The sequence below is a fragment of the Artemia sp. Qi Xiang Cuo genome, unplaced genomic scaffold, assembly GCF_049724085.1.
Source record: "Artemia sp. Qi Xiang Cuo unplaced genomic scaffold, ASM4972408v1 HiC_scaffold_22, whole genome shotgun sequence".
Classification (NCBI taxonomy): Eukaryota; Metazoa; Arthropoda; class Branchiopoda; order Anostraca; family Artemiidae; genus Artemia; species Artemia sp. Qi Xiang Cuo.
Window position 1 is genome coordinate 4,913,912 of NW_028297431.1, and position 12,308 is coordinate 4,926,219.

The following is a 12,308-nucleotide window of genomic DNA, read 5'->3' on the forward strand; positions in this document are numbered from 1 at the left end:
AACATGTGCAATCTGCAGAACACAAAGCTACAGTTACTGCTCAACTACATCCACTACAGCTTCACCTGACCAGACAATTTCGAGTTGATGAAACAACCAAGGATAAACTATTAGTTAGTACAAACATGTTTTGTGAGTGTGATGCCACTTATTAAGCAGAGTTAATATGGGCACTTCAGATGGTACAAATTCCCATGTCTGCTAACTCTTCAGACCATATGGTTGCAACCTTCCATGCAATGTTCCATGGTAAGATCCCCAACGGAATGTCTTTATGTGCAAAGAAACTCACGTACCTGATCACCAATGTACTGCATCCTTACTGTAAGTAAATGCTTGTGAAGTACATTCAGTCATATTTTTACAGACACATTGTTGATATTGGTCCTCATAAAGAAACGAAATCCAGAGCAGACATTTATGCACAAGTTTTATGGGCCACGAGACAAATGATGACCTGTATAGGAAGATTATGTCAGTTATAGAGCAGAATCAGCTGCCATTTGAAAAACTGATTGTGCTTGGAAATGAAAGACCAAACGTCAACAAAAGCGTTTGGAACAAGTTCAATGCCAAAATAAAGAAAGTGATGGGAAAGGGCATGTTGAACATTGTCACTTGCAACATCCATATAATCCATAATGCTCTCTTGAAAAGTCTTCAGGTCTTTGGAGAAGAAAGTTCCAACTTTGTTATTCTTGTGCATTCATTTTTGATGGCTGGCCTGCACGTTGTGAAGACTATCGAAAGTGCCAAAAGAGAGTGGGAGTGCCAGATAATGCTTTCATGAAGCATATCCCAAACCTGTGGCTGACGATCGGACGTGCCCTTGCTAGAATCATGCAGCAGTGGCCGGCAATCTTAGAATACTTTCTGTACTTCATGCCAAGAGAGAAGAAACTGCAGAATCTTCTGTTCACTCCCAAATTTCGGAAGATTATGGCTTATATCAAAAGTGGTGACGATGAAGGCCCTACTCGATTTTGTTCTAGCCTCAGCAGAATTATTCATGAGTTTCACCCAACTGTTCCAGAAAGAAGAGCCTCTCATTCATGTTCTGCACTCAGAGATCAAAAGACTTGTTGTGAGGATTGCAGACGGGTCCTTACTCCAGATTTTGTGACCTAGACTGAAAATCTCTCACCACAAATGTTGAACCTTGCTAAAAATTTGCAGAAAAGCCCATAGTTTCAGAAAATGTGCAACAAGCTTTTGGTGAGAAAGCAACACTGAAAGATAAGGCCATTTTCTATGTCAATTTGCGGAAACATTTTATTGCGGGTATTTGCCATATTTTGAACAAATATCCTCTGAAAAAGGATGGTTTTCTAGAGGCTTTATGCTGTTTGAGTCCAATCAACATGAAGGATTCAAGAAGCATTGCAGGCATAGGGGCTGTGGCACGCGAGATTGCGATTGGAGAAAGCTCAGACGTCGTCCAGGCTAATTGGCTGCTTTTGCAAACGGAAACTGGACCCCATGAGGACATTACTTGGATTGATCATTTTTGGAGCCATTATTTTGGACTGGTGAATGAGCGCGGGGACAGCAAGTACCAGGCTTATCAAAGCGGTGCTGACATTGGTGCATGGCAGTACAGATATTGAGTGTGGGTTCTCGTGTTCTGGTAGGATTCTTGGTGAAGACCAGGTATTAATGTCTGAACGTGTTGTGGATGAGACTCATGGTATATGACACATTCAGGCTTTATGGAGGAAAACCAGGACGGTTTGTTATTACAAAAGAGCTGTTGAATCTTGCACGTTCTGCACGGTATTGGTATAAACAATATCTGGATGAAAAGAAAAAGAAGAGATATCCAAGAAGGAGAAAGCAGCTTTTGAAGAGGACAACAAGTAGAAGTGGCAGGAGGTCCATGACAAAAAGAAAGAAATAGAAGATCTGGAAAGCAAAAGGAAAAATAGTAACAGATACTCACAAAGTAACTGACAGAATGAAGAAGGTTGCCAAGTCCAAGAGTTCGATAGACATTGCCCTAGCTGTTTCTTTGCTCAAAGGAGCTGTGAAGTCCATAACAAGTGAAAGAGAGCAGATGACGGGATCTCCAAGAACGGAGCAGTCTCTTGCAAAGAAAAAAACTGACCTCATATCAAAATTGATGCACAACAAGCAGCAAGAGTGATTCCAAGTATTTTACCTGTGTCAGTAAATTGTTTGCACAATACTGTTATTTTTTTTTTTTTTTTTTTTTTTTTTTTTTTTTTACTATTTGTACAGTTTGTGTTTGAAATTAAAATAAAAGAAAAAAAAATGTAGAAACTCGATAAATGACGAATTTATGTTACTAGATATCCCACATCATCTAACACAGATCTGATCCTGAGGACTTGGCCTATATTTGGGCCTGGGAAATCCTATAAAAATAGGACAGAGCCTATAATATGAAATGAACCAACCTGTCCAAACCCTGAGGCAGTGCTATTGTACAACCTATGGTCATATTATCATGTTTCCTTCCATTAATATACATATGTAACTCATTTAAGATATATTTTATCCAATATTCTACACAACCACTTAGACTAAACTGTATTTCTTCAAGTCTACAGGGTATAACCGGTTTACTACAGAACTAAGAATGGAAACAACAACAACACTGATAAATTATTAGGGCTAAATATAGTCCATCAGAGAGGGGGGGGTTAAATGTTAGGGTGACACGTAGTCTGTTGAAAATGAGCATAAAATAAGGAATTTAATGATACAACTTTCATTGTGATGAATTTATGGTTTAGGTGTTTCTGTGTATTTTGGGAATTAGTTGAGTAGGTGAATGAAATTTTTAGGAATTAATCTAGGGCCAAAAATACATTTGGGATAGAATTATCAAGCTACTATGTTTACCTTTTTTTTTTTTAATACGCCCTGACTACATCCTGAGCTCTTTTTATGGTTGAAACCGCCTTTGGATAAATTTATCCAAAGCAGAATATTCAGTCATTAAGACCGTTTTCAACAGAATCTACTGGCATTCTAGCTCCTTTCCTTCAGACTCAGATTGAGATGACTGTGCCTGTTGAAAAGCAGTATGGAAAGCAGTTGAAAAGTAGTATGGTTGAAACCGCTTTTGGAAAATACCCTGCAGCTAAACTAAGAATGAGTCAGGTTAAGAGAAAACTAATCAAAAAATAGTGAAGCATTCTATCTCAGTCCTGTTTATTGTCCCTTCTAAATGGACAACTTTATTCTAAAGTGATTCTTGGAATTAGCAATGCAAGGCTACAATTTTATAACATACAGATTCATAATCATCATTAAATGCTAGCACTCTCTGGAGGGGAAAGGAGTGGTGGTATGTTTATCAAAGTATCTTCCCAGGACATTATTATGGCTGTGGATACATTCTTGCAAATTTTATTCTCCAAAGTTAACTGCTTTCCTAGATAGCAAAAAAGTTCCTAAACTAAAATTTATCCAAAGGCAGTTTCGACCATAAAAAGAGCTCAAAATTGTAATTTGAAAATGCATCTTTTTTAGTTTAGCATGTCTACTTCTCCACCCCCTATTCTGCACATTGACCATTTCGTTTTACACACTTTTCAAATGTAGGCTACTTGTAATAAGCAAGAATATGCACATGCTTCAAATGAATCTTGAGTTAGTGTGCTTGTAGAAAGGTACTAATCTGTTGGGGTGTTGGTCAATGCTGCTAAGACAAGAGTTCCTCATTTGCAAGTCATCCTGAACATCTGGGCTACACAGTAATGACTTGCAATGCACTTGCAGAATGGCCATCACAGATGGCCATTCTGTTCATTCAAACCATTCTCTGAAGTACCTTGGTGTAACATATGGAAATAATATAAAAATAGTCAGAGAATCATAGCTGAAAGCTTTATAATGCATTTAAGAGATAGTTATACTAAAATGGCTTCACTGAAATTTAGTTTAATTTGAAAAATTTTGTCATGTCTTTATTTAAGTTTCTTTGCCAGTTATTTATTGTGTTCTACCAATGAGGAATGGCCTTTCAAATACGGAGAAAAAAGAATTAGATTAGCTGTTTTCAAGTACCTGAAGTTTCTACTCCAACTCCCTCTTTAAACCAGAAGGACATACCTGGAGAATGAGTATAAATTATTCAATGTTTTAATTCAACTACCTCATCTTGAAGACCATGCTTGCATAAAAGCTGTAGAAATATTCTTTTTTGGAAAGTTTTTTTAATTAATTTCTGTTTGTTTTTGATTGCCAAAGTTTCAAATTTTTCAGTATTGCCAATTTCTACTTCAAATTTCTTTTCAATGTCAAAGTTTCATAAAAGTATTCACAAATCAAGGTGATGTTTTTTCAACTTTAAATTTTAAAATTTCAACACAAGTCTCAACAGACCCTGAAAGTATTCACAAGTAGTTACAGTTGCAAGATGTTGCAACTGGATGTAGTCAGAGTTACATGCACAACCAGTTTCAGTTGCAGCCACAATTGTAGCAGTAGTGTTTGTGGTGCTGAAAGTTTAGAGTTAATACCCTTGTCTGTTCCTAAGATATTGCAGATAGTCCTTTTTGATAACTTGGATACATATAGTTTCTTTTGATTTAGCTACATACACCTCAACATTTCAATAAATTTTGCTTCAAGACACTTAACATTTTTGAAAACACCCAGGATTGAACATTCCCCCTTTCCTACTGATTCATTAAAAAAAAGAAGTGTATAGAATCGTAAAGTCCATATTAAAATTAAGATCAGCAGGAATAAATTTCTATTAATTCAAACTCAAGATGACCAAAAATTACTGAAACTTAAATTGAATATGTAAATAAAGCTTAAAACAAACAAAAACCACTACAAACAAGAGTTTGGTTACTGTCCCCTTTCCTTAACTGTGAAAGTCTAAAGCCTACTGTGTCAATTGCAACACTGAAAATAAAAATTACACAGAAATAAATCTTGAACTGATGAGCTTTCAGTAATTAATATCATTATATATCAAATATTCAGTTTAATTTCATTAGTTCTTCCCACAACTGTTCAAGACCCATCTAGTTTTCAGTAAAGTACCAATGATGCAGTAGGCTTTAGACTATCACTGTTAAAAAAGGGAGAAGTAGCCAAACTCTTGTTTGTAGTGATTTTGTTTGTTTTAAGCTTGATTCATATATTCAACTTAAGTTTTACTCTTTTTAAGATTTATTTATTCATTTATATTAGTACCTGTTGAATGTTTGTTTTACTATGATTGTTTATTTATGTTCTTTTCGTTTTGGGTTTCGTTCAACTTTTAATTGTAATTTCTGGTAGTGTTTTTTTTTTATTATTATATTAATTTATTTCTGCTAATCTTAAGTTTAACATAGCCTTTACGTTTCTTTGAAAAGCTCTTTTAATTAATTTCTTTTTGTTTTTGATTGGCAAAGTTTCGAGTTTTTCAACATTCTAAATTTCAGAATAGAAATTTTTTCTTCAACATCAAAGTATCAATGCTAGTATCAAATTGAAGAAAGTGTCAAATTAACAATAAGAAACCTGCTCAACTTACAGCCCTTGCACTATGAGTCAAAGTTGCCCCGTAAATCAGTAAATCAGTGCATCAGAGTAAACAAAAGTGTTGCCTCTGCATGTAAAAAATGGATAAATTGTATTATTTAAATTCCTTGCTCTGGGGGCTGTCAGGGCATGGCATCCCAGAAGATTAGCCATTAGATGTTGAGACTATTTTGAATGGCTTTTTAATATCTCTCAGTGTTAAGAAGAGAATCTAAAGGGAAGTATGCCTCCCAACATGCCTTTAAAGTTTCAACTTAACAACCTTAGCTCTTCACTAGATATTGCTGTTGTGTCTTTTTGAAAACCCTTTTTCATATAGTGTGCTTAGATTTTGTTTGGCATCCACATTACCATTTTTTAGGAGCTGTCTCACTATTCTTAGCCTTTTTGGAGACTTGGGATCAAACATGCCATATTTTGCCAATAACCAACCTTGTATTTAAACAACAGGCAATTTAATTACTTTAAAACACTTGTCCCAGGGGCTGTGGGGTTAAGTCATCCTCGGAGGTAACGTTATTTGACTTATCGAGTATTTTGAACAAGATAACTATTCCAAAATTTTGATAAGATGTCTTTGGTGGGAAGGTAGCAAAAAAGGGAATAGGTGGGGGACTTGTTGCCCTGCTACAATTCTTCAACATCTTCTGAAATTTTCAACTTAATACCCTCAGCTGTTCCTTAGATATACATGATACATCCTTCTAACAATCTGCAGACACAGTGCGTTTTATTGTGTTCAACATACCTCTCTACAGCTTGTGGGGGGGGGGTCTGTCATCCCCATATGTGTGGGTATCTCAGCTTTTTAATATTTTTAAAAATATGTCTATTTAAAATTTTTGATCCGCTATTTATAAAGGGATTGCAACTAAAAGGGCATGGGAGGAGGCTGGCAGCCCTCCGACCACTTGTCAACCTCCCTCCCCCCAACGTGCCCAGAAAGTTTCAATTCAGAACCTTCAGTTGTTCCAAAAATATTGCAGATCGTCCTTTTGATAAACTGGATGCACATAGTGCCTTTTGATTTAGTGTAATATACGCCTGTAGATTCCCCAAGGTTTCACCTTAATGCCCCTAGCCTTTTCAGATGCACCCCTAACAAAATATTTCCCCCTTTCCTAGTAATAAATCCTGCATGTAAACAATGGGCAAATTGCATAATTCACAACCTTTGCTCCAGGGCTATGGGTGCATGGAATTCCTGGAATTATAACTAATTGACCTTTTAACTAGTTTTAACAGAATAACAGTTCTAAAATTCCAATCAGTGTGGAACAGAGGGGCACCTAAAAAAATCAAGGAGATGTGGGGGGGTTTACCCTAAAATCTTTCTTCAACATACCTTGAAATTTTCAACATAATACCCTCAGTCGTTCTTCGGATCTTGCTTATATTCTCTTTTCACAACCAGCAAGCAAATAGTGTTTTGGTTGTATTTGGCATCCCTCTCAACAATTCCTTAAAGTTTCACCTAAATAATCTTGAGTCTTTTGGGGACCTAGGATCAAACACGCCCTCTTTTCCAACAAAAATCCTTATATTTTAATGATGTGCATATTGTGTTGATGATAGACCTGGCCCAGAGACTGGGGGAGGTCTTTCTATCCTGGAGTTATTTGGCAGAGTTATTTGACTTTTAAACTATTTTGACGAAAGTGGCAATCTAAAAGTTTTGATCTCATACATTTGGGGAGAAAGGGTATGGGAGAGGGGCTGGTTGCCTTATTTATTCCTTTTGACTCTTAACAAGGGCACTCAAACTTTTAATTTTCAATCAAAGTTTAAGCAACCGCCCCTTTCATAAAAACCTTATATTTTACAAATAAGCAACTTGCATGACTTACAGTCCTTGCCCCCGGGCTGACCACCTCTCTAACGCAATGTGGCTCTGAGAAAAAAAAAAACAACATTGAAGCCTTATGGCCATTACAATGGGCAATGCTAAAGTGTTTCCTGTTATATACTCAGCAAGTTCAGCTGTGGTGAGAGAAGCACCTTTCATCTGCAATACTAGCTTAACACCTGACTTAAAAATTGAGGTAAAAAATAATATAGAATCCTGCAGCTTTGCTCAAAAAAAAAAAAAAAAAAAAAATAAAATAAAAAAAAAAAAAAGATATCGCGTTTTAGTCCAATGGAGTTATTGGCCTGGTCTTATTTAAACTTTTGTTGGGTATCGGTTGGTGCTGTAAGATTTCACCTTGTTCCAAAACAAATTTCTGTTGTTTAGAGTTTTAAATTAAATGTTCATTTATTTACTTCCATTATTTTGATGCATTATGCTATAATAAAGCCTACAAGCGTTGAAAATTGAAAACATCTCCAAAATAAATTTTCAGGATTCATGCTGAAAACCAATTGTGCTTGCTGTTCCTTAGTGGAAAAATTACATTACTCTATGTATCACAAATAGATTTTACAAGATTTCACTCAATATTACTAAATTAGAAAATAAAAATCAACTATGGTCTATACCTAATAGCGACGAAGACCACACTGCCTTTCTATCATAAACAATTAGTAGAACAACAGGGAAATTTTTATAAAAGACAGTGGAACGCAACTTTAAATTAATATTTCGACCCGGTATCCAAGGGCCGTTAAAATTAAATAATTAAAAAAGAAAAGAGTTTTTTTTTTATAAAAAATATTTTAGAACACCCCAGAAGATATTTAATTAAAGTATTCTCACCCCGGCCTGAGTCATTAACGCGGCTGTCCACTTTATTTTATAAAAATTTCTCTTTTGTTCTACTTATTGTTTATGGTCTATACCTGTATTTTGGGAAGAAGAAAGGTCCTAAGTTTGGTCCAAAAGGATCCCCCATCCTCCCCCCGCCTTCCCCTCTCAGAAAGAAGGGCTGCAAAGTTATGGCTTAAACATAGTGTTTTGTCATTTCCAACTTCTCTGCTGTAAAAATCGATTAATATCCCTACACACCCCAAATAACATAATTAAGACAAACACATCCTTGCGCGTCTTGTAAGCTTTACTTTTTTCATCTTTTCTGCATTTTCTCTTTTTCTACTTAACATGGAATATTTCAGGTATCGAGCTCTCATAAGTGATGGCACATATTCAAATGGCTATGCGATGTTAGCTACTCAGCTAAATGGCTTAGTAACAAGCAAACAGCTAGAGGATTACTCCATTGTTCGTGTTAATAATCCAATAGTGAACACTGTAAACAATCAAGGAAGGGAAGAAAAACGAATTGTGGTCCTGCTGGATTTGGAAATTTTGAAGCAAGGATCAGAGGTTGGCGGAAGAGTTGGTGATCCAGTTCAGTGGACTCCTGGTGTATCACAGGTTGCATCGAAGCCACAAGCTCCTGCACCACCTATAGATGCTCTTTCTGGTAAACAGAAATCTTTTTTTTTGCCCAATTTTGTTTAGAAAAAAAGACATAAATCCAGTATAAAAGCTCTGGATAAATTAGATGTAGATCATACCAACTTGCGTAATGGGAGATTTCCATTTGTAAGATTGACCCAATCACCCTGCCAGAAAATTCACTTTCTTTTTTTGAAATGGCTAAATTCTGCATAAAATGAGAAAAAATTGTCAGCAATACATGAATAGTCTATGCATAAGCAAAAAAGTAAGTGCTTGTACAAATTTCAGAACAGCAACCATAAATTTATTTTAATATCCGAAAAAAGGCAAATACTGCATACCTGTATTTTATGTATAGCATATATGTTACTACATATATTATGTAACCTCAATGTTGTTTAAAACAGAAGTGCGAATTTCTGGACTCATTTTGTTTTGCGTGGACACTTGTCTCAAAAAGTTTAAATAGTAAAAAGTAATTTTATGAGTTTGACTGTTTATGAATATGAATTATAGACACAAAATTTAAGACAGGACACTTTTTAAACGACAACGTAGGACAAATTGTAAAGAGAGAATAAAAAACGATTGTGGGCAGTAAAATAAAAGTTCAACAGTTTGTATTGAGCGTGATATGGAATATACATTTATATTAAAAAAAGGATTACTTTTTGATGATGAATATGGGAAATCAAGTTTTTTGTAAGCAAATTAGCACAAGCAAAACTATCATAAATAAGAAGAGTCTGTTTCTCTCTGCACCCACTTCTAATGTTCAAATGTTAGTTGTGTTGTATTAAAAGCAAAACATTTTATATAAAACAAGACTGAACACAAGATAGAGATGTGAATGATTATGAGTGGCAATACCACAGTTCGTATTAAATATTAGACAGTGTATAATGAGTGTGATATGGAATTTACATATATTTAAAAAAAGAGAGACATCCTTTTTGGTTGTAAAAAAAATTGATCTGTTTTTAAATTACGAGTAAAGACTGGGCTAATTTTCTAGGAGGAGCAAAGTTATCCTGAACAAGAAGGGCCTTTTCCCCTCTACCCCAGTTCTTAATGTTGCAATATTACTTGTTTTTTACTGAGAACAGCACATTTTTATGTTACTGGTACTTTCAGAAAATAAAAACCAAATAAAACAAATAAGAAGCCTTAGTGATTATGACTATAAATATAAAACGTATTTTAAATTTTTTTGGCTATGTGTTTGTGTTTGTTGTTTACTTAGTTGTAGTAAATGAATATGCATTGTTAGTTTAATATACATATATTGATATTTAGTAATCAAAATTTTTTATTTTTGCAAATTTTTTTTTTAATTTATTTATTTAATTTTATTTGAAAAAATTTTTTTTTGTAAAAATTTTTTTTCAATAAATTTATAAAAAATATAATATTACAAATTTGTAACGCAAAAAAAAAAAAAAAAAAAAAATATTGTTTCTCTCATAAGCGTGAAAAGCCGGGTTTCCCAGTCAATCGGGCATGAAAAAGCATTGTAATACTGGGTGTATCATTTTTTTATGCCGAAAAATATTGAAAAGTACAAAATAAAAAAATCTTTCAAATCTTACAGATCGTGCAGACAAGGTCAAGAAGACCTTAATAAGGACGAAAAAAATACTGTTATCAACTTGTGATGTCTTAAAATAGGCAAAAAATTTTCTCTGACTGGCTAGAACCAAAGAATATGTAGACTGAGCCAAGGGGCTCTCAATGAGGACAAAAAATTTGAAAGAATTGGGTTGATTCAAGGATGCAAGGGTTGATCTTTACCAGTTGGCTTGGGCGTGCCGGTATATTTAAGAACTGACTCTTGATATTTAAAAACAAGCATATTTTGTGAACTTCTGTATAAAAATTAAAATTAAAAAAAAAGTATCATAGATGGAGCATATTCTACTTTTAACATCTTCACTGCTCCCACCATCTTTAATAATAATACTATTAAGGTAAGTGAAGCTGCCCACCTGATCAATGTTTTCATTACCCAACGTCACCTTTCATCTTCACTTATTCCTAGCCTTAGTCTTCTTAACATTAATTTTCAAACATATTCTAGTACCCTGAACTCGCAAAACCTCTAAAACTTCATTCCTAAAAGACATAGTTATAATATTTTCGACCATGCTGAACAAAATGGCTCTCAAAATTTTGATCGGGTGACTGGGAAAAAAATAAGCGTGGGAGGGGGCCTAGGTAAACTTAATTGTTTGGTCATTTAAAAAGGACACTAGAACGGTTAATGTCTGGTCACCGTAGTACTCCTACAAGAGTCCCGTACCACTGTGTCGATAAACGCACCCCTGGAAAAAAAAACACGCATCAGTTATATTTTCTTCTGGCAAAAAATGGAAAATTCCACATTTTTGTAGATAGGAGCTTGAAACCTCTACAGTAGGGTTCTATGATACGCTGAATAATAAACTGGGAACTTGGGTGCATAAACCAGTAAAATTGAGTTGATTCAGAAGTCCGAGAGCAGAAGAAAATCTTAACTGGACCGTCATTTCTTAGTCCTAAATATCCTCTCCAAAATTGGTCGCTGCTAGTCCTCCTGCTCTACCGGATGGGCCCCCAGTATTACTTGCTCGAAGTAGTCCTACTACAACTCCACCTTTATGATATAGTTCAAGAGACTGATAGGCCGACTTTTCATGGGTTGCGTAGGGACCATTGTTTTGTTATTTATGATTTATATTTTTTTAATTTCCCTACTTAAAGTAGGGAAATAGTATATAATAGTGTTTTTATATTAGATTAGAATAGAAGAGGGTCTCAATTGGTAATTTTTGCTTGTTTTTTGTTTATTTTTTGTTTTTCAGGGGAATGTTCAGATAAGTGATGTGTTTTGTAGTTTCGAGACTGGCTGCACAAGCCATGAGGCTTTTTGGAAGAATTTTTGTTTTTTGAATGGTTTTTGTGTTTTATAAAATAAATTCTCTGTCATTCAAACCCCAAAAAGATCTTCGAAAGTTCCTAGCTTACCTGAGCTATGCGAACAGAAATTTGCTACTGGTCTACGGCTTAACCCTCTGCTGCCGTCAGATGTTGAAACGTAAGTTGTCGGGGGAACCTCTATTCTACCCTTCCCTAAATGCCATATGGTACTAAAAGCGGCATTTTTGGTGCCGCTTCTTAAGTGGAAAAGCTAGGACGTATAAAATGGTACTATTGTAATCATTATGGTCCAAACGCTTAACTGGACGTTTATAGAAACTCCACCCGCATACTCCCCCTCCCAGGACTCCTTAAGTAACTTTCAAAAATTGTCTACTCACCAACAGACTACTGCCGCATTAGCAGGGCTATCAATCTACCACACCATCGTAGAGGGATGTTTAATGGCTCATTAAAGAGCCACCGCTCATGTCTATGTGCTTTTCATAAATTCTACCTTCTGTTACCAGAAGTGGAATAACGCGTTTTGAAAAAAGCTGCC

General features: G+C 35.2%; 1 protein-coding gene across 1 annotated transcript; it reads left to right on the plus strand.

The window, feature by feature from the left end:
• Positions 1-1,684: 1,684 nt before the first annotated feature.
• On the plus strand, positions 1,685-11,711 carry LOC148939082 (replication protein A 70 kDa DNA-binding subunit-like). The gene is made up of 3 exons (XM_089107297.1): positions 1,685-1,728; positions 8,563-8,873; positions 11,692-11,711. Exons 1-3 carry the CDS (start codon positions 1,685-1,687, stop codon positions 11,709-11,711), a joined length of 375 nt encoding a protein of 124 aa, XP_088963423.1.
• The last annotated feature ends 597 nt before the right edge of the window (positions 11,712-12,308 follow it).